The following is a 23,691-nucleotide window of genomic DNA, read 5'->3' as shown; positions in this document are numbered from 1 at the left end:
GCCCAACCCAGTTTTTTACAGCCCCATCTCCAGTCTGAAGAGCCCCAGGCCTCTCCCACAAGCAGCCACTTCCACAAAGCCCCCAATCTGATGTGCATACACACTGCAACACATTCACACAGCTTAGGGGAACCCTGGCCCCTTTACATTAACCCATTTACACACACATTCCAGCCCAGCCCTCTTAAACTAACGTGTATGAACACACACACTCCAGCTTAGTGTCCCTTGCACTAACATACAGCCCAACCCTCTTAAATTAACATGCATGCACAGACACACTCCAGCTCAGTACCCCTTGTATTAACACACATGCACACACACGCTCCAGCTCAATACCCCTTGCACTAACATGCATGCACACACATTCCTGGCTGTCCCCACTAACACTGACATGCTTGCCCACCTCCAGCTCAGCCCCCTTGCACTAGCATGTATTCACATACACGTATACAGCCCAGCCCCTCTTATACTAGGACCACACATACTCACAGACACCACCCACCCCAGCCTAGGTCATCAGGGCTTTGCCCACGGCCCATGCGTGCACACTCCCACACTCACCTGTCAGCTCCAGAACTGTGCTGCTAAGCATGGCCTGAACACCCAGTCCTGTGCCCGGAAGATATTCTTCAACTACATCAAGCCTCTGAACTACGACTCCCAGAATGCTTCATGCTATTCAGAGATGGGAATGAGCAAGGGAAATTGGGGTTTACAAGAACGGGTCTCCAGAGGGCCATACAAAGGATTCTGGGAAATGTAGTCCAGCGATGGCCTCACCCTCTGCAGGTGTTGCTTTCAGCTGACTGATCTCATCCTGGGAAGCCTCACCTTTGGAGCCTGCCCTCCTACTCAGGTGGTGCTAGTTAAGAAATGAAAAGGTTGAGGGGCAGCTGGGTGGTGCAGTCAATAGAGCACCAGTCCTGGAGTCGGGAGGACCTGAGTTCAAATCGGACCTCAGACCAGACACTTGACACTGTGTGGGATGGAGACCACTACTCAAAATCAAAACAAAGACTTAGACACCTTGGAAGCAGAAAGGAGTTTATTGCTTTCTCATGAGAAAGGGTACCACCCCTCATCCTTAGTGTGCTGGCCAGGAGAGTACCAGCTGGTTACAGAAAGCAAGGCTTATTTATACCCTACGAGCTCCTCCTCCCTAGCCCCCTTCCCCTTATCCCACTGTCTGGGCTTCAGGGGGCACAACCTGTTCACGGAACTCTTCCCCAGCAACAGAGAACAAAGGCAGTTAGGCAAGTTTGCCTGGAGACAAGGAAAAGGCAGGAAGTTTTGAAAGGGCAAACAGCTCAGGCTGGGGGTAGGGAAAACAGGGTTGGAGCGGGGGAGGGTTTTGAAAGCAACAATACAAGAACTATTAACAAGAGCTACTGACCCTTTGAGGAGGCTTCACTTCTGAGAGATCATCTCTCACTACACTTACTAGCTGTGTGACCCTGGGCAAGTCACTTAACCCCAACTGCCTTTAAAAAAAAAGAAAGCGATTTCTGAAGAGAAGCATTTTGGGGCAGCTAGGTGGCACAGCAGATAGAGCTCTGGCCTTGGAGTCAGAAGGACCTGAGTTCAAATGTGGCCTCAGACATTTGACACTAGCTGTGTGACCCTGGGCAAGTCACTTAACCCCAACTGCCTCACCAAAAAGCAAGCAAACAAACAAAAACAACAACAAAACCAAAAAGAAATTAAAAGGTTGATAAGCACAACATACACAAATGGGCAGCATCTTCTTGAGTTCAAATCTGGCCTCAGATGCTTACTAGCTGTGTGATGGGGAAAGTCACATTATCCTGTTTGCCTCAGTTTCCCCCTCTGTCAAATGAGCTGGAGAAGGAAATGGCAAACCACTCCAGTATCTTTGCCAAGAAAACCCCAAATGGGGTCACAAAGAGTCAGACACAACTGATAAACAACTCAACAGCAAAAGAACACACAAACGAGCACAGTAGCCTTATCTTCATTAATCAAAAGATCCCAGATATTGGGTCTCACTGTTTGCCAAAACTTTTGGGAAAAGAGGAAAGCATTCTGCAAACAGCTAGACAAAGGACAACATCTCATACTATGCACCAAGATAAGCTGCAAATGGGTACATTTAGCCACAAAAGCTGACATCATAAATTAGAGGAGCAAGGAAGAAATCATGTTAGATTTAAGGATGGGGAAGAGTTCGTGCCCAAACAATATGGATGTTCACAGGAGGTGAAATGGATGGTTTATTATACACAATTAAACTTTTTGTTTTACTCAAGTAATGCTAATATAGCTTAAATTAGAAAAGAATGAGGAAACTGAGATAAGACCTTTGCAGCTAATTTCTGTCATAAAGGTTTCATTTCTCAGATGCATAAGAAACGAATTAAAATTTACAAGAAAAGGAGCCAGTCCTTAGTTGACAAATGGTCAAAGAATATAAATAAACAGCATTTAGTGGAAGAAGTCAAAGCTATCACCAGCCATATGAAAAAATGCACAAAATCTCACACAGCTAGGAAGTGTTTGAGGCTGGATATGAACTCAGGTCTTTCTGACCTCAGGCCCAGTGCTCCATCCATTGAGCCAAATGGAAGACAGTGTTAGTGATAAGAAGATCATGAGACGCACAAGTCTTCAGTAGTAAGTGACCACTGCTGTTGCTGTTTCTAACTCCATTCCTCCCAAGGACTTCCTGCCACTCTGGCCTTAAAGTCACCTAGAATTACAAGCTTGTCTTCTTTCGGGACATTGATGACGAGGGTCTCCAGGTCTTTATAAATTTTTTCTTTGACCTTATCAGGGCTCATCATGGTGGGAGCATACACACTGGTGATGGCGGTATGGCATTTTCCTGCATGTTGTCATGAGCCTGTCATTCACTCCTTTTAGGGGGCATAGAAGCTTGTTGAGTAGAATAGTTATGATTGTGAAAACTATGCCAGCTTCATGGTGCTACCCGTCACTACAGCTACTCCAGAAAAAAATAAGTGACCAATAATGACTTCAGAAAGCTAGACTTCATTTGCCAGCTTTGTTTCATTCAGGGCTGCCTTTGGAAACGATATGTGCTTAGTGTTTTTGCAACAAGAGCTGTTCACCTTTCAGGTCTACTAGATTTTGTGTGGTCTTTAAGCGTGAGTGGAATCATTTTTGTGAAAGTTTTTGTATATTTTTTCCTTTTTTTTTTTGCCATTTTTATTTAAAGTTTTGAGTTCTTAATTCTATCCCTCCCTCCCTCTCCTCCCCACTCCCTGAGATAGCAATCAGATATTTGTTATACATGTGCAACCATCTAAAACATTTCCATATTAGTCATTTTGTACAAGACTCAAATAAAAGAAAAAAAATGAAAGAAAGTGAAAATAGCATTCTTCAGTCTGTATTCAATCAATATAAGTTCTTCCTCTGCAGGCACAGTATGCTTCATCAGTGGTCCTTTGGGATTGTCCTGGATCATTATATCGTTGAGAACAGCTGAGTCATTCACAGTTCTTCGCTGAACACTATTGCTGTTACTGTGTACAACATTCTCCTGGTTCTGTTCGCTTCATTAGGCATCACTTCATGTAAGTCTTTCCAGGTTTTCCTGAAATCATCCTGCTTATCATTTCTTGTAGCCCAATAATATTTTCTTATAATCACATACCACAGCTTGTTTAGCCACTTCCCAATGGATGGGCATCTCTTTGATTTCTAATTCTTAGCCACCACAAAAAGAGCTGCTATAAATATGTTTACAAAAATAGGTTCTTTTCCCTTTTTTTGGATGTCTTTGGGATGCAGACCTAGCAGTGGTATTGGCTGGATCAAGGAGTATGCACAGTTGTATAGCCCTTTGGACATAGTCCCATACTGCTCTTCAGAATGGCTGGATCAGTTCACAACTCCACTGTACGTTTTTGGTGTTTCAGCTGCAGAGCAGGATCCCCACCTGCCACGATGAGCAGGCCAGGGTTAGGTTAGGTGAAGCAGACTCTTTTTTAGGGCACCTTTCCTTTGCCTTTCCCCACACCAGGAGGTGAGCAGTGCAGTCCTTAAGGAAGGATCCTCAGATGCCCAGGGGGCTGCTGAATCCCACTGCTGCTTCTGTTCAGTGAGAAGATGACCCTATGGCCTGGACCACCACGGGCAGGGCTGTAAATATAGCTCCTGGTGTATCTACACCTGCTCTTGTCACCTGCCTGTCTCCGGAGAACTCTGAAGTAATTAAAAATGGTAGAGTGGTATGGGTGATGTCTTTTGATTCTTGCATAAATTGGATTTGAGCGAGGCACAGTTGCATGAAGTTGTCAGCCTCACTCTCTCTTCTTCCACAGTCATTGAAGTTCAGTGGCAAAACAAAAGTCAAGATGACTGGCTCGGGCTGCTGCAGATGACCTTGGAGTTTTCAATGTCTAACCAAGTTCTAGGCGCTTCCCGGTGCCTGCTTCCACCACCTTCACAGCCTGCTGGAACAAACTGTTCTCATCCAACCATTCCAGTGGGGGAAGTCTTCACATCTGCGGGGTAGACACCCCCCAACTCACTGATGGGCTTGTGGTCTGTTGGTTAGCCCATCTGCCAATGTGGTTGACCAGGGTGTGGCTGCTGTACATGCTACAGCTTCTTGGAGCCACAGATGAGAGCTGGTTGGTAGGTGGACACCGAAGGTGGAAAGCGGCCCTCAAGAGACCTCACATCAGAGGTACCAGTCTCCCCTGAACACACACATACATGACCTGGCAGATGGCAGAATCTTAGCATTTACTGGGTTGGATCTCCTGCCCTAGCACATTCCCTCCCATGCCATCCCCATTTCTTCACTAATTTAATTTTCACTCCATGTTTCCTTGCTTCTTTCCTACTGACACAATAAAGCCATGTCTCTCCAATGCCAAATACCTAGAGGTCTCCATCTACAGCTGGTGTCTCCAGCTCTTTTCCTTTTTCCTTTCCTTGAAAACTCTCTGTATTCTGGCTCCCAACTTCACTGTTCAATTAAAACAGTTCTCTGAAAAGTTATGAATCATCTTCAAAAGCGCTAAATCCAATGGCTTTTCCTCAATCCCATTCTTCTTGACCTCTCTGCTGACTTTGGCACCCCCTTAATCACCCCCTTTTCATGGAAACACTCTAGGTTTTGGTGACCCTACTCTCTCCCGGTTCTCTTCCTCCCATGTCCATAAATAAACTCAAAAGCTTTCCCTCAACCCTCCAATTTTCTTATTTTCTTGTTGGTATCCAAAGTATTAAGCATCTTCCCAATCTCCCAGGCTCATAACCTAAATGTCACCCACTCATTATCTCTCACACACTCACCCCCCACCCCACTTCATTCTTATGGAATGTCCTTTTGATTCTATTTTTGTAACCTCTTCCACATATACCCCTGTCTTTCCCAACATTGCCACTTTCTTGGTTCAGGCCCCTATCCTTACCGCCTAAGGTGTTGCAAGAGCCTCGTGGTTTGTGTCACCGCCTCAAAATCTCCTTCCAGTCCATTCACTCCTCCATGCAGCGGTCAAATCCACTTTCCTAAATAAAGCACACTTCTGACCTTGTTGCTACCTACTGAATAAAGTCCTGTGACTTCCCATCACCCAGATCCAATATAAAATCCTCTGCTTGCTTAAAGCCCTTCATTGTCTTCTATTCCCCTACCTTTCCAGTCTTCTTTCACTTTGACCCCCCTCCACATGAGGTAATCTGTGGTACAGGCCTCCTTCCTGTTCCTTAAACAGGACCCTCCCATGTATTTTCCCTTGTTGTCCCTCATGCCTGGAATGTTCATCCTGGCCTTCCTCAAGTCCCAACAAAACCCCCACTTTCATCAGTAAGCCTCTTCAGATGGAGAGAAGATGGAGTATACAGGAAGCAACTCAGTTTAACTCTCCCAATATTCCTCTCCAAACAACTTTAAAATAACCTGTCAAATCTAATTCTGGAGCAGGAGAACCAACAAAAGGTTGGAGTGAGACATTTTTCCAGCCCAAGACCAGTGGGGGAGGAGTAGAAAGGGGGTCTGTGTCACCAGGGTGGGGGCCAGCACAATCAGTGGGCCACCAAGGTGACGACAATAGCAGCAGCAACTTCAGGAACTTTCACCTCACAAACATTTACCTTCCAAGCTTTCATCTAAGAAACAGCAGACAGTTGAGTGGGGGAGGATGGAAGGACCCCCCTACTGTTACCAAAAGCCAGGCCTACCAGTGCTGACCAGAAGTGATCCTGGGCTGCAACTTGTAGGCATATCTCTAGAAAGTATAAAATAACTGGGGGTACACCTTCCAAGACAAAACCAGGAATTATATAAACAAAATTATAAAGAGCTTTTTATACAAATAAAATCAGATTTAAATAACTGGAAAAATATTAATTGTTCATGGGTAGGATGGGCCAATATAATAAAAATGACAATTTTACCCAAACTAATTTATATATTCAATGCCATCCCAATTAAATTACCAAAAAATCATTTTATTGAATTAGAAAAAAATAAGAACAAAATTCATTTGGAAGAACAAAAAGTCAAGAATATCAAAAGAGCTAACAGAAAAAAATGTAAAGGAAGGAGGTTTAATAGTACCAGATCTTAAACTATATAAGGCAGTAATTATCAAAACTATCTGGTACTGGCTAAGAAATAGAAAGGTAGATCAATGGAACACAGTAGACATACTTTTTTTTTGTTTTTGTTTTAATTTACCATTTTATTTCCCCCTAATTCCATGTAAAAACAATTTTCAACATTCTTTTTTAAAAACTGAATTCAAATTCTTTCTCTCCCTCTCCACTCTCTTCATTGAGAAGGGAAGCAATTTGATAAAGGTTATATATGTGTGGTCATACAAAACATATTTCCATAATAGTCATGTTGTAAAAGAAAAGAAACCAAAATAAAACCCCAAGAAAAATAAAGAAAGTAAAAAAATTATGCTTTGAACTGTATTCAAACGCCATCAGTTCCTTCTCTGGGGATGAATAGCATTTTTCATCATAAGTCCTTCAGAGTTGTCTTGGATCATTTAGATATACAATTTACAGCAGCAAATATACATAATAATCTTGTATTTAACAAGTGTAAAGACCTAAGATTTTGGGATAAGACTTCATTATTTGGTTAAAATTGTTTGGAAAACTGGAAAGCAGCATGGCAAAAATTGGGCATCTTATACCATTTGCCAAGATAAAGTCAAAATGAATACATGAACTAGATATAAAGAGAGCTATTAGAAGAAAATTGGAAGAACATGGAACATATTACTTATCAGGCTTATGGATAGGTAAACAATTTATAAATAAACAAGAGACAGAGAGCAAAGTTAGGTGTAAAATGGATAATTTCAATTACATTAAATTAAAAAATTTTTGTACAAATAAAACAACTGTAGCCAAGATCAGAAGGAAAACAGAAAATTGGGGGGTAAATGTTTAGACAGAAGCTCAGATAAAATAAAACAACTGTAGCCAAGATCAGAAGGAAAACAGAAAATTGGGGGGTAAATGTTTAGACAGAAGCTCAGATAAAGGCCTCATATCTAAAATATATAAAGAACTTTGTGAAATCTATTAAAATATGAATCATTCCCCAACTGATAAATGGTCAAAGGATATGAACAGGAAGTTTTCCAATGAAGAAATAAAAATAATTTATAGTCATATGAAAAATGCTCTAAATCATTATTGATTGGAGAAATACAAATTAAAACAACTTTGAGATATCATTTTACACCTACCAGATTGATTGAAGTGGAAAGCAACAGATGTTGGAGGGGACATGAAAAAAGTGTGACACTAATTCACTGTTGGTTGAATTGTGAACTGATCCAACCATTTTGAAGAGCAATCTGGAATTATCCCCAAAGAGTTATTAAATTACCTATACCCTTTGACCCAGCAATACCACTATCAGCTCTATTTCCAACGATGAAGTAAAAGGAAAAGAACCTATGTTGTAAAATATTTATAGTAACACTGTTGTGGCAAAGAACTGGAAACTGAGGGGATGCCCATCAATTGGGGAATGGCTGAACAGGTTGTGATTGTGATGGAATACTACTGTGCTATAAGAAATGATGAGCTCAGTGATTTTAGAAAAACATGGAAAGACTTGCATGAAATGATGAAGAGAGAAATGAGCAGAACTAAGAGAACACTGCATATAGTAACAGCAGTATTGTTTTAAGAAAGACTTTGAGTTGAATAAGTTATTTTGACTTACAAGTACCCAAATTAACTATAGAAGTTATACAAAGAAAGACACTATCTGCATCCAGGGAAAGAACTGGTAAATAGAATAAATGAATAATTTTATAAATAAATATATATATATATATTTGTGTCTAATGGTAGGATCCTCTAGAGTGGGGGGGAGGAAGAAAAAAATTACACGATAACTGTTGTATATTTTAAAGAAATAGCAAGCTATACATAGTAAATTTGCAATTTCATGTGCAATCATTTTTTAAAAAATTATACTGTTATGGAAATGCTTGTTTTATTCTATAAATTAAAAATAAAATAAATTTTTAAAAAAGAAATGAGAGCAATGCAAGAAAATTATAAAAATATAATTAATAGCATAGTAAAAGGAGGCAAACAAAAATACTGAAGAAAATAATACCTTTAAAAACAGAACTGGGGGCAGCTAGGTGGTGCAGTGGATACAGCACCAGCCCTGGAGTCAGGAGGACCTGAGTTCAAATCTGGCCTCAGACACTTTCATTTATTAGTTGTGTGACCCTGGGTCACTCACTTAACCCCAATTGCCTTGCACAAAAACAAAAACAAAAAACAAACCAGAACTGGCCAAATGGAAAAGGAGGTACAAAACCTAACTGAAGAAAATAATTCCTTAAAAATCAGAATTGGGCAAGTGGAAGCTAATGACTCTATGAGATCAAGAAACAATAAAACAAAGTCAAAAGAATGAAAAAAATAGAAGAAAAATGTGAAATATCTTATTAGAAAAATATCTAACCTGGAAGACAGACCAAGGAGAGATAATTTAAGAATTACTACCTGAAAGCCACAATCAAAAAAAGTACCTAGACACCATATTTTTTAAAAAATTATAAAGGAAAACTGCTCAATCTTGGACCCAAAAGCTAATTCGAAATTGACAGAATCCATCAATCACCTCTTGGAAGAGATCCTAAAATTAAAACTCTCAGGATTATTATAGCTCCAGGTCAAAGAGAAAATACAGAAAGCAGTCAGAAAGAAACATTTAAATATTAGGGGGCCACAATCAGGATCACCCAAGATTTAGCAGCTTCCTTGCTGAAAGTGTGGAGGGCTTGGAATATGACATTCCAGAAGGCAAAGGAGCTAGGAACACAACCAAGAATAATCCAGAAAAACTGAATATGATCCTTCTGGGGGGAAAATGGATATTTAATGAAATAGAAGACTTTCAAACATTCCTGATGAAAAGACCAGAACTGAATAGAAAGTTTAACATTTAAACTCAGAGAGTTCTTCAGAAACCTCACGTTGTCTGGGAATGAATACTGAACAGGATCAAAATTCAAATTCTATCTCTGACATTCACTGCAAGTGTGATCTCGTGTTAGTCACTTGACTTCTCTTGGGCCTCCATTTCTTCAGTTATGATTCTTTTCTCCCAGAGCCCAATTCAACGTGAGTCCTTAGTCAATGCTACCATAAGAGAGCCATTTGCTTGGATCCCATGCTCCCACAATGCCCAGGGCTGAGACATCTTTGGACGACGTCTTTCTGAAGTTGGTTTCTTTCTGCAGCATTGCCTTGGAGGTACACTTCCTGCATACAGTGTTCAACCATCTAGGGAGTCTCATGAGGGAAGCCACCATAGAGAAGACAAGGGAGACTGGGGGAAATGAAGCATTGTGTGGGACTCATCATGGCTGACCACCAAAGTGACTCAAGTTCCAGGAGAAAGCACGGTCTGAATTGCAGCTTTGACAGGGGTCAACACAACCAAGGCTGACACCATAGCAGGTTTGCCATATGCTGGTGTCCCTCTCCCAATGTGTTCAGGAGATTTAGAAATTAATTAGGAAGTGGAGCTAAGGCTTCTGGGAAACATCGTAGGGGAAGCAGGGGGAATGGCAGCCATTTGGGCACAGGTGCTGAGTATCTGATGCCCGAGTGAAATATGCGTTATTACTATGCTATTCTATTTTTATTAAAAAACTTTGCTTTAAAAAAAAAAGAAAAACCAATAAGCCTTTTCCAAGTCCTCCTTAATCTTAGAATCTTCCCTCTCTTGCTTAGCTCCAATTTATCTGGATTTTGGCAGGATTCCACATAGTTGTAAGTCTGTCATCTTCCCCACTACACTGTGCATTCTTGAAAGCAGCGGCTGTCCCTTGCCTTTCTTTGTGTCCATGGAACTTGGGAAAATGTCTGAAACACAGTAGGTGCTTAATAAATGATTGATGACTTGAAGAAAATATAGGAAAGATCTCATATGGTACAGCCATAGGCCTTTTGGGAATGCTTTCAAGAGAGTTCCATGCCCCAAAGTTCTAAACAATGACTTCTCATAGGATCATAGATTTATCACAAGAAGAGAAATGAAAGGCCTTAGAGTCCAACCCCCTCATTTCAGAGATGGTGAAACTGAGGCTCAGAGGTTCAAATTCCAATTCAGGTTATCTTTCTTTTTTTTTTATTAATTTTTTTTTAGTTTTCAACATTCACTTCCATACGCTTTTGAGTTTTAAATTTTTCTCCCCCTTCCTCCCCAAGATGGTGTGCAATCTGACGTAGGCTCTACATATACATTCCTATTAAACATATTTTCACATTAGTCCTGTTATAAAGAGGAATTAGAACCAACAGGAGGAACCACAAGAAAGAAGAAATAAAACAAAACAGAAGAAAAATAAAGGGCAAATAGTCTGCTTCAATCTGCATTCAAACTCCACAGTTCTTTCTCTGGATGTGGATACATTTTCCAGCACGAGACTTTTGGAGATGACTTAGATCCTTGCATTGCTGAGAAGGGCTAAGTCTATCAAAGTTAGTCATTGCACAATGTTTCTGTTACTGTGTACAACATTCTCCTGGGTCTGCTCACTTCACTTAGCATCAGTTCATGTAAGTCTTTCCAGGTTTTTCTGAAGTCTGCCTGCTCATCATTTCTTACAGCACAACAGTATTCCATTATATTCATACACCACAACTTGTTCAGCCATTCCCCAACTGATGGGCATCCCCTCAATTTCCAATTCTTTCCTACCACAGAAAGAGCTACTATAAATATTTTTGTACATGTGGGTCCTTTTCCCATTTTTTATGATCTCTTGGGGATACAGCCCTAAAAGCTATTGCAGGTTATCTTGGCCCCAATTTAACACTCCCTGCTCTACAGCATATAAATACTTCTAGTGATAACACGATTCATGCACCTGCTTTCATCTCACTCACCTAGACAGAAGTTCCTTAGGCCTTTCGGCTCCAGCATCCAGGATTCCTCAAAACTGGAAATGAAATCTTCTCTGAGAACTGGAAATCCTGGACATGGGGAATAAGGAATGGATGAGGATGGAGAGAAATGTATAATTTACTCCTCTTTAGGAAAACGGGACATGCAACCAAGGACAACACCATAGTTCCCAGGTCTCTTCAAGGATGGGTGACACGTTATTTATTGCTGGGAACTTGGGGGTCGGGAGGAGATCATGTAGCCAATTGGGAATTAGAAAATTCTGTCACTGACTGCCTCCTTCATAGAAGGATAGACACACTTCATAGCTCCCATTATCTGGAAATGAGAGCCAACTAGTCGTTCAGTGATGAGAGTCTTGGGCCTGGAGTCAGGAAGACTTGAGTTCAAATCCAAATACTTAGTAGTTGTGTGCTCCTGAGCAAATCACTTCACCTCTGTTTACCTCAGTTTCCTCCACTGTAAAATGGTGATAATAACAGCACCAAACTCACAAGGATGTTGTGAGGTTCAAATGCAATCATCAAACTGTAATCACTGGATCAAGATGTTACAAATGTTTGCATTCTTGTGGCACAGATGAAAACCATGAACATTAGGCATCTGAATTACAACTCATCTTGAAAACGTCATGGACTATCACAAAAGTTCTATAAAAAACAGATCTTATATGACCTCCCATTGCAGTGTTAATTCTGTTCTGATTTTTAACTTATATTCTACTAATGTTATTGTTCTTCTATCTGAATTTTCAAAGGAACTGATTCACAACCTCGTTGAATCATTCTGTAGTTTCTGTGGGAATCTAGCCTGTGTGCCAATGGTAGAAAAAAGAAAGTTCTGTTTGAAAAGATTTTTTTCCCTTGCATTGCTTGTAGTATATATAAATATTATTTTAAAAAAACCCAAGGTAATATATTCAACTGAATTTCAAGTACATTTACCATTTAATGCACTACATGTCATTAGCTGATAGAAGAATAAATCTTTTATATAGTAGCTAGCATTTAATTTTGTAAGCTGCTTTGTGGGCTAAGAACAAAAAATAAATTTCCATCTCTCATCAGCACAGCTTGGAAAATTCTCTTACCAAAAACCCAAGTCCCTTTAGAATCAGAGGTCAAAGTGGAAATAGAAAGAATTCAATAGTCAGCTCTAGAAACTCCAAAATGAAAACTCACAGAACCATCACAGCCAAAATCCAGAGCTTTAAGGTCAAAGAAAAAATATTTCAAGCATCCAGAATGAACAAATTCAAACACTGAGGAATCATTTTAGGATCACACATAATTTAGCAAGAACTACTACAAAGGAGTAAAAACTTTGGAACATTCCAGAAGATAAAGAATATTGCTTATAGCCAAGAATAGCTTACCCAAAAGAAAGAAGTATAATCCAAAGAAGGGAGAAAATGGCTTTTTAATGAAACAAAGAGCTTCTGACCACTGCTAATGAAAAGGCCAGGGTGTGAGGACTGTGGTAAGATGGCAGAAAATGGCCAAAAAAATAACCAAACAAACAGGCAGGAAAATGCCTAGCTCTCCCAAACCCCTGCAAATAACTTAAAATAATACCTCAGATTGAATTTTAGAGTGGCAGAAATAATAAAACTCGGAGCAAAACAGCTGTCCAACCTTAGACAACTTAAGATGATGTTAGGAAGATCTGGCCTACTTGGGGGGTGGGGGTAGTCTGACTAAGAGCAAAGTGCAGACACTGATGCATCAACAAACAGCAAGCCTTGGGGACAGCTGTGTTGGCAGCAGCCTGGCTACAGGAACTTCCACCCAAAGGTGAAAGTGGATGAGGGGAAAACCAAGGGACCTTCTATTGGCATTGCACATGGGACCTAGGTGTGCTGACCAGGTGTGGTCCTGAGCTGTGGCTAGGAAGAACAGAAGTGAGCGCACACACAGGGTGCTATGGGAGAACAGTGGTGGGTGGTGCACTTCTAAGGACCATGGGAAATAAGAGGATTTGCGTGGCAGCACTGTGAAGGTGAAGGTGAAGGTGACTAGTCCCAGCTAAAGGGTGGAAAGGAATACCTGAGGTCACTCATAAACAAAGGCAGAGGCAGGAAGAGCAGTGACCACACCTGGCCTTGGATCACAGCACACTGAAAGAATCAAAAAAGTGAAAGGCCCCGGGAGAGCTCTGAAAATAATAACATGAAACACCTGAAGCCTGAGACATCATTCCTCACAATCTGGGAACACAGACCAACCCTAGCATAAAGTTAACAGCCAAGAAACAGGCAGTTAAATTTTTCTTAAATGAGTAAACAACAGAAATAGAACATGATCACAGATGGTTTACTATTGTGACAGAAAAGATCAGGGTTCAAATTCAGAAGACAATGAAGTCAAAATAGCTACCTGAAAGCTTAAAAAAAAAAGAATTTTTGGAAGAGCTTAAAAAAAGCCTGTAAAAATCAGAGAGGTAGAGGAAAAAATGGGAAAATAAATAAGAGTAACACAAGAAAATTATAAAATTATAAAAAGTTTGAAAACTTGATGAAAAAATACTTAAAATTAGAATTAGGCAAGGGGAAAGACAGTGACTTTATAAGACATCAAGAAATAATAAAATAAAATCATAAGGATGAAAAAGAGAAGAAAACATGAAATATCTCTCACTGGAAGAACAACTGACCTGGAAAACAGTTCAAGAAGAGAAAACAGAAGAACTGCTGGACAACCTGAAAGTTATGATCAAAAATAGAATCTAGACATTATGCTTCAAGAAATTATTAAGGAAAATTCCCTGAAGTTTTAGAAATAGAGAGTAAAATAGAAATTGAAAAAATCCACCAATCATCTCCTGAAAGAGATCCCAAAATGAAAATTCACAGGAATATTTTAGCTAAGTTTCAAAGTGAAAATACTACAAACAACTAGAAGGAAACAATTCGAATACTGTGGAGCTACAGCCAGGATAACACAAGATTCAGCAGATTCTACATTAAAAGACTGAAGGGCATGGAATATGATATTCTCAAGAGCAAAGGAGCTGGGTTTGTAACCAAAATAACTTAACCAGTAAAGCTGCGTGTAATCCTGTAAGGGGAAAAAATGGGTAATTAATGAATTAAGACTTTCAGACATTCTTGAGGAAAAGATCGGAATTGAACAGAAAATCTGACTTTTAATAAAAGAATCAGGAGAAACACAGGAAGGTAAACATAAAAGTCTAATCACAAGGAATTTACAAATGGCTTCCTGTCTTATATGTGAAAATGATATTTATATCTCTTAAGAAAGTTATCATTATTGGAGTAGTTAGAAAGAATGTACATAGATAGAAAGATTGGGTTTGTGTTGATTATGATGGGATGATCCTAAAAATAAAAATGGGTGGAGAGAGGTAAAATGGAGCAAATTGTCTCAAACAAAAGAGGCATGAACAGAAAAACTTTTACAGTGGAGAGGAGGATAGGGTGGGAGGGTTGGCAGTGTGGGAAACTTATTCTCACCAGAGCTGGATAAAAGAGAGAATAACATACACATCTAGTTGGGTATAAAAGTTTTAACTTACAAAGAAATAGAAGGGCATGGAGATAGGATAAGGAAGGGACTCTTAGAAGGGTGTGTAGATTAGGGAGGAAGTGATAAGAAGAAAACTAGACTTCTGAGGAGGGATAAGTTAAAAAAGAGAAGGATAAACAATGGGGAAAAATATGACAGAGGGAAATAAACTAATAATTATAAGACATATATTATAATAATTACAACTTTGAATTTGAATGGGATAAACTCACCAATAAAACAGAAACAGATAGCAGAATGGATCAAAACCCAGAAACTGACAGTATGTTGTATACAAGAAACACATTAAAAAAGGAGACACACAGAGCAAAAATAAAGGTCGAGTGTAGAATTTGTTACGCTTCAGCTGCTGTAAAAAAAAAAAGCAGAGGTGGCAATCACGACCTCAGACAAAAAGGCTAAAACAGATTTAATTAAAAGAGATAAGCAGGGAAACTACATTATGTTAGTTAAAAGGTACCATAGAAAAATGAAGTAATGTCAGTACAAACATAGATGCACCAAATGAGATAGCATTCAAATTTATAAAGGAAAAGGTAAATGAATTGTAGGTGGAAATAGGGATACTTCAACTTTCCCATCTCAGAACTAGATAAATCTAACCAAAAAATAAATAAGAAGTCAAAAAGATGAACAGACTCTTAGAAAGGATAGATATGATAAACATCTGGAGAAAGCCAAATAGGAATAGAAAGGAGTATACCTTTTTCTCAGCAGTACATGGCATCTTTGCAAAAATTTACCGTATATTAAGGCACAAAAAACTTATAGTCAAATGCAATAATATTAAATGCGTCCTTTTCAGATAAAAAAATTACATTTAATAAAGAACCATGGGTTAAAAATTAATTGGAAACCAAATAATCTAATCTTAAAAAATGTTTGGGGTCAAAGAACAGATCATAGAAATAATCAATAATTTCATTAAAGAGAATAGTAACAATGACGCAACATTTTAAAACTTGTGGGATGGGGCAGCTAGGTGGCACAGTGGATAGAGCACCAGCCCTGAAGTCAGGAGGACCTGAGTTCAAATCCAGCCTCAGACATATAACACTTACTAGCTGTGTCACCCCGGGCAAGTCACTTAACCCCACTGCCTAACCAAAAAACCGAACCCCCCCCCAAAAACCCCAAACTCGTGGGATATAGCCAAAACAACACTTAAGTGAAAATTTATCTCTCTAAATGTGTCCATCAATAAAAGAGAGGAAAAAAAAGATCAAAGAATTGGACATGCAACTAAAAAAAACTAGAAAAAGAACAAATTAAACATTGCCAATTAAACACCAAATTGGGAATCCTGAAAATCAAAGTTGAAAGCAATAAAATTGATATGAGAATAATTAATAAACAAAACTAGGAACTGGTTTTGTGAAAAAAAAAAACCAATAAAATATACCATTGGTTATTTTTTTTAATAACTGTTTTCCTTTATAGTCCTGTGTGTTTTTTTGTTTTTGTTTTTTTGCTTTTTGCTGGGCAATTGGGGTTAAGTGACTTGCCCAGGGTCACACAGCTAGTATGTGTTGTGTGTCTGAGACCGGATTTGAACTCAGGTCCTCCTGACTTCAAGGCTGGAGCTCTATCCACCACGCCACCTAACTGCCCCAGGTTAATATTATTTTGTAAAAGACAGAAGAAAACCAAGTCACTAGTATAAAAAAACAAAAAGCATGGTTACACCACTAATGAAGATGAAATTAAAGAAATCAGTAAGAGTTATTTTGTCCAATTATATGCCAATAAACATAACAATCTAAATAAAATAGAACACCCACAAAAATATAAACTACCCAGACTAAATGAAGAGGAAGTAGAATATATAACTAAACCTATTTTAGAAAAAGAAAGAGGCCATAAATATACTTCCTAAGAAAAAAGCGTCAGGAGCAGAAGTATTTGCAAGCGAATTCTGCCAAACACCTAGAAATCAACTAATTCCAATATTAAACAAATTATTCAGAATAAGAGGCAAAGGAGTCTTGCCAAACTCCTTTTAAAAAACAGATATGGTGCTGACAGCTAAACCAGGAAGAATGAAAACAGAGAAAGAATATTATAAACCAATTTCACTAATGAACACCTAGCTGCCTCAGGTATATAATATAACATAGTAAATGACTACAGTAATCTTGTGTTTGATAAACATAAAGATCTAAGATTTTGATATAAGAACTCACTATTTGGTAAAAATTGCTAGGAAAACTGGAAAGCAGTCTGGCAGAAATTAGGTGTAGACTAATATCTTATACTGTTTACCAAGATAAGGTTGAAATGGATACATGACCTGTCATAAAGGGAGATATCATAAGTAAATCAGAGGAGCATGGAACATACTGCATATCAGATTTATGGATGAGAATTTATAAATAACCAAGAGAGAGAGCATTGTGGGATGCAATATGGATAAATGGTCAAAAGGATATAAACAATTTTTGAAAGAAATCAAAGCTACCTGTAGTCATATAAAATGCTTTAAATCACTGATTTAAAGAGAGTTACCATCTCACACCTATAAGATTGGCTAAAAAGATAAAAGGGGCAAATGACAAGTGCTAGATGGAACGTGGAAAAATTGGGACATTAATACACTGGTCGTAGATTTGTGAACTGATTCAACCAATTTGGAGAACAATTTGGAATTATGCCCAAAGTTATAAAATCATGTAGACCCTTTGATCCAGTAATACCACTATCAGTTCTATTTCTCAAGGTGATCAGAGAAAAAGGAAAAGAACCTTTGTGTTATCGCAACTCTCTTTGTGGTAGCAAAAAAATTGGAAATTGAAAGGATGCCCATTAATTGGGAATGGACGAATAAGTTGTGATATATTACTGTGATGGAACAGTAATGTACTGTAAGAAATGATAAGCAGATTAGATTTAGAAAAACAAACACTTGCATTAAATAATGCAGAGTGAAATGAGCAGAACCAAGACAATGTGGCATTTAGTAAGAGCAATATTATTTAAAGATAAACTCTGAATAACTAAGCTATTTTGAGTAATATGATCATTCAATTCAACTACAAAGGACTTATAAAGGAAAATATTATCCTCTTCCAGAAAAAGAAATGATATATGGAAGTATGCACTGTATTGTTCCATACAGATAGATAGACAGACATAGATATACATAGAAATAGCCAGCCAGCCATCTATCTATCTGTCTGTCTGTCTGTCTGTCAAATGTTGGCCTTCTCTGATGTGGTGTTGGAATGGATAGAGGAAGATAGCTCAGAACTCACAATGTGATATGAAAATAAATTTAAAAAAATGAAAAGACAGCATAGGGCAACAGAAACTTTGAAGTTCAGAGACTGGAGTCAAGAGAAACATAAAAAGAAAACGCAAATAAAAAATCAGTTACTAAACAAGGAGGAACTTGTTACATTTTAATATAGGAAGATGATACATGTATTCCCTCTGAACCCTACCATCAGGGATGATAAGAGTAATTATACAAAAGGTCTTGTGCCTTCAAAACTGGTGAAAATGACAAAAAGAAAACCATTAATATTTGAATATTTTTAATTTTGAAATTCACAAACATCAAATAAAGTAAGTACTTTATGCACACTACAAAACAGAAAAAGCGGATTTTATATTAAGTTCTATTATGTAGAGCTGGATTTTCTAGAATAATTTAAAAAATTCAACATGGCATTTTCAAAGCTATCCTCATTCTTTCTCGACTTTCTCCTGTTCTACCACATGTATTTTAAAAATCCATCAATTTCCTTTCTTTTTTTTTTTAAGTGGAGGAAGGACAATCTTATTCCTAATTTCCTTCACTGCTATCCTCTCCTACTAAAATTGAAAAAGAAAATTGTCAGGAAAAAAGTCAACCGAAACAAGCTCCATCATAATCCATGTCCCAAAAGAGTACTTTATTCTACATCCTGTATCCATCCCCTCTCACTCAGAAGGCAGGTGGTGCAGACCTTGATAAATGCTAAGCAACAGTCGTTGCTCATGACAATAATCAGAGTTGTGACCTCTTTCAAGCTTATTATTGTTATCAATTAGTTCCTCAATTTTACTCACTGCACACTGCATTAATTCATATAGTTACCAGTTTCACTAAAATTGTCTGTTTCACGGCATATTTGTGTTCCATTCCATTCATATACCAAAATTTATTCAGCCATTACCCTATTGTAGACCATCTTAGTTTCCAGTCCTTTGTCTTAACAAACAAAGCTATTCTATTTTGGTATGCTTGAATCCTTTTCCTCTTTTCTTTAACAGAGAACACCCACCAGTGGTATCACTGACTCATAGGGTATATACACAGTTCAGTGACTTTTTTACCTTCACAGCTTCACCAACAATAAATTAATGCATGAGCCCATTATCCCAGAGTCTTTCCAATGCTGATCAATTTCTTATCATCATGGCCAACTGCATGAGTATGAGGTGGAACATGAGAATTGATTTAATTGCATTTATCTAATTGTTAGTGATTTGGAGCTTTTTTTCTTGATTGTTTTATTACCAAATATTTTCTGTCCCTGGGACTTGAGCTCCCATTGGCGAAAAAATGAAAAATTCTTAACACCAAATACCCAGTCAAGAAAAAGAAATTTCCCCAATAATTGATCCTTATTTTCTTGTCCTCTTTAACAATCTAAGAATTTTTCTAATTAGTAGTGATTTGCATTGGTGTTTATAGATGTGAAACATATTTTTACTGTTTATTTATATTTTGTATTTTTCCTCTGAAAATTGCCCATTTATACTTGTTGACCTTATTCCATAGTTTCCATTCTTTCCATTCACCTGTGTATAATTTCTATCTCTTCTTTATATATCTTGAATGTGAAGCCTTTATCAGGGAAACTTTCTGCAAAGATTTTTCCCAGTTAATTGCCACAGTTACATTTTAGATGCACTGGGTTATTTTTTTAATGTGATGAAAATGGCTTATTACATTTTCTGTAATCCTCTCTGTCCCTTGGTTAGCAAAGAACTTAACCTCTATCCAAAACTGAAAAACATATCTTCTTCATGGTTCTTCCAATATATTTGAGGAGATCTTTTTTTAACTAAGTCACGTATCCTTTGGAGCTAATCTTGGTACCATGTGAGAGTGAATTTGAACTCAAGACTTGTGGCTTCAGGCACAGCATACTAGCCACTGTGCCACCTAATTGTTTAAAGAAATCATTACAGAAATAAATGTCCAATAGATACCAAAATATTTATACCAAGACATTTAGTGTCACCAAAGAACAGGAAACAAAATGAATACTAAATTGATTAGGGACTTGCTGAAAAAATTATGGTATATGAAAGCTATGGAATATTATTGAGGAGTAATAATAAACATTAGAATTTTAAAAGTAAAATTCATTATATTTTTAGGGATTTATGAACAGTATAAAATTTGGGAGGTCTAACAAAGCCTATCCTGCAAGAGTCCTTACCTCATTACTTAGATCCATAAGTTTTATCTCCAGCATGACTTCTCCAGTGTATATTCAATTTTGAGCTCTATGTAAAGGCCTTGACATTGACAAAAGGCAATGCTCTTATAAGTCTTCTTTCTGGCATGAATATCCTCATGTCTAGTGATCTCCTTGTTCCAGAGAAAATCATGACTCCATTGAGCAAATCTGTAAGGCTTCTCCCCACTATGAATCCTCTGATGTAAAGTAAGAGATGATCTCTGGTTGAAGGTCTTCCCCCATTGTGTCCACATAAGGCATTTACCCAGAATAAATTTTCTGATGTTTAACAAGCTCTGTACTCACTTGAATGTCTTTCCTCATTCACTACAGTGATAAAATTAATATTTAATAGCAATTCTCTGATGGGAAATAAGGGATGACTGTTAATTGAAGGCTTTACCACACTGATCATATTCACAAGGTTTCTCTCAAGTGTGTATTTTTTGATGTTTACCAAGACAGGAGCTGGATCTGAAAACCTTTCCACATTGATTACATTCATAAGGTTTCTCTCCAGAGTGAATTCTTTGATGCTCAACAAGAATGGATCTTATTCGGAAAGCCTTTCCACATTGATTACATTCATAAGGTTTCTCTCCAGTGTGGATTCTCTGATGTGCAACAAGTTTGGAGTTCTCTGTGAAAGCCTTTCCACATTGATTACATTCATAAGGTTTCTCTCCAGTGTGGATTCTCAAGTGGTTAGCAAGATTGGCCCTATATGGGAAAGCCTTTCCACACTGAGTACATTCATAAGGTTTCTCTCCAGTGTGGATTCTAAGATGCACAGCCAGTTTGGAGGTCTGTGTGAAAGCCTTTCCACACTGATTACATTTATAAGTTCTCTCTCCAGTGTGGATTCTCTGATGTGCAATAAGGGAAGCATGTTCATGAAAAACTTTACCACATTCATGACACTTTTGAGATTTCTCTCCATGGAGGATTTTCTGATTTTTAGCAAGTTCAAAACAGCATTTCAAAGCCTTTCCACACTGACTCCGTTCATAAGGTTTCTCAGCAGCATGGATTTTCTGATGTTTAGCAAGACAAGAGCTGGATATGAAAGCCTTTTGACATTGTTTACATTCATAAGGTTTCTCTCCAGTGTGAATTCTCTGGTGTTCAACAAGAATTGATTTTGTTCGGAAAGTCTTTCCACAGTGTTTACAACCATAAGGTTTCTTTCCAGTGTGAATTCTCTGATGCTCAAGAAGACTCGATCTTCTTTTGAAAGTCTTTCCACATTGATTACAATCATAAAGTTTCTCTCCAGTGTGGATTCTCTGATGAAGATCAAGGCTGGACCTTGTTCTGAAAGTCTTTCCACACTGACTACATTCATATGGTTTTTCTCCAGTGTGAATTCGTTGATGCACATGAAGACTGGATCTTGTTCTGAAAGTTTTTCCACACTGATTACATTCATATGGTTTCTCTCCGGTGTGGATTCTCTGATGTCGAGCAAGACTGTAGTTCTGTGTGAAAGCCTTTCCACATTGATTACACTCATAAGGCTTCTCTCCATTGTGGATTCTCTGATGTTTCAAAAGATTGTTGTTCTGTGTGAAAGCCTTTCCACATTGACTACATTTATATGGTTTCTCTCCACTGTGGATTCTCACATGTACAGCAAGACCAGACCTATTTGTGAAAGCCTGTCCACATAGATTACATTCATAAGTTTTCCTTGTAGTGTGAATTTTATGAGGGTGAATGAGCTTTGAGTTCCGGCTGAAGGCCTTCCCCCTTTCATTCTCTACATAAACTATTTCTCCAGTGCAACTTTTCTGATGTCTAATGAGGTCTGAACTCAAGCTAGATGCTATTTCCTGTTTACATATTTGCATTTCAGAAGGCTTCTCAGAAGACTGTAAAAGCCCAACCTTTTCAGTAAAGCATTCTCTAGCTTCAGTATACTGAAAACACTCATTTCTTGAGGCCATTTTCTTACAATGAATTAGTACTGAATATTGTCTGAAATCCTTTCCATCTTTATAAAGTTTACAGTAACTATTTTGATTTTTCTCTATCTTGATATCCGAGTCACAGATTTCTCTCAAACTGCAGTCAGAGGGACCACCACTCATGAATCCTGTCGAGTGAGATTCTTTTACAGAAACGCTCAGCCTTGCAGCAGTCTCATTTACTTCAAACCTGGTGTCTGCATCTGAAGGAAAGAAACAAACATATTTACAGACACACATGCATATAAATAAATCCTCTTCCCTTCATTGGAAGTAAAATGACTTATATTTTTTCTCCTCAGTCAAAAAGAAGAGTTTTGAAACTTAATAGGCAGAATCAATTAGTTGAAAATGCCATTACTTCACATCTACAGGGTGATTTAATTTGTGAAGAGCTTCACAAACAATAACATTGGATCCTCAGAAACAATCTGTGAGACAGGCAGGGTAGGATTCCCACTATTTTCCAACTCAAGCCATAAGCTCAGAATAGCCAAGTCACATGACCAACATCTCTGTAGGTAAAATTAGAACTCAAACCCTGAGATTGAATATGCACTTTTCCCAGCCCTAAATGGCCAATTGTGAAGTTCAAATTAATTCTACTTTGTAGCTAATTCTACATTGTATTGATTTGATATTTCAATTAATTCTGTATCTGTTTAAGCCCCCTTTCTATGTCCTTTAGTTAAGTTCAAGAATTCATCTTTCCTTTCTGAGCTAGTTTAAAAGTCAGCCTGACCAAAAGTCACCATTATTAAAAGGAAAGGATTGTTATCTTCTATACCATTAGCTCTTTGGTAAATAAGGCATCTGGTATTTAAGTCCTAAAGTTAGCTCTCAGAGATGTATTTTCTCTGAACTGTCCTTGCACCATTAAGGAAAACTGTTATCTCCCTAACAAATCTAGGTACCAGGGAACCTGTTGTGATCCATTAGCAAAGATTACACGATGGAAATGGATCACATAAATCAATAAGCATTCCTTACTGACAGGGAAGTGGTCACTAGCCCTACATGGGTACTAGCCTATCTTCCTTTGGAAATCCAGTCATAATGTTGTTGCTCCTTTGATGATAGCAAACCTACCAACAATCACATTGCATCATGTTCTTTGCTTTCTTGTCCTTTCCAAAACTATACGAAAGCTAGTAAATGTTACCTCAGGTCTTTCTGGTCATTGGGAGAGGCCACTGACCCAATTTATCATGCTCAGAACTTTGTCTCTCAGTTTACCTTGATTTTCAAATGTAACACTTTCTACATTTCACTTCCTTCACTCAAACGCCTTTTGCTGATTATTCTTTTTATTTTGTTGT

The 23,691-nt window shown here is 38.1% G+C and overlaps 1 protein-coding gene and 1 long non-coding RNA gene across 2 annotated transcripts in view; both read right to left on the bottom strand.

Annotated features, from left to right (window-relative positions):
- Positions 1 to 23,691, bottom strand: part of LOC110219994 (uncharacterized) — a 48,778-nt gene that overhangs the window by 13,504 nt on the left and 11,583 nt on the right. Inside the window, 1 exon segment of the mRNA XM_078145944.1 lies at positions 20,888 to 22,575. Coding sequence (XP_078002070.1) covers positions 20,888 to 22,575 — 1,688 coding nt within the window.
- LOC144454279 (uncharacterized) lies at positions 6,520 to 20,397 on the bottom strand. The gene is made up of 3 exons (XR_013482640.1): positions 20,385 to 20,397; positions 11,389 to 11,475; positions 6,520 to 11,196 (listed from the first exon to the last, which is right to left on the bottom strand). It is a non-coding gene; the product is annotated as an uncharacterized LOC144454279 (long non-coding RNA).

This window comes from Phascolarctos cinereus, unplaced genomic scaffold (assembly GCF_003287225.1).
Source record: "Phascolarctos cinereus isolate Bilbo 61053 unplaced genomic scaffold, phaCin_HiC Scaffold_726;HRSCAF=1367, whole genome shotgun sequence".
NCBI lineage: Eukaryota > Metazoa > Chordata > Mammalia > Diprotodontia > Phascolarctidae > Phascolarctos > Phascolarctos cinereus.
This window is presented reverse-complemented; position numbering and strand designations above follow the sequence as displayed.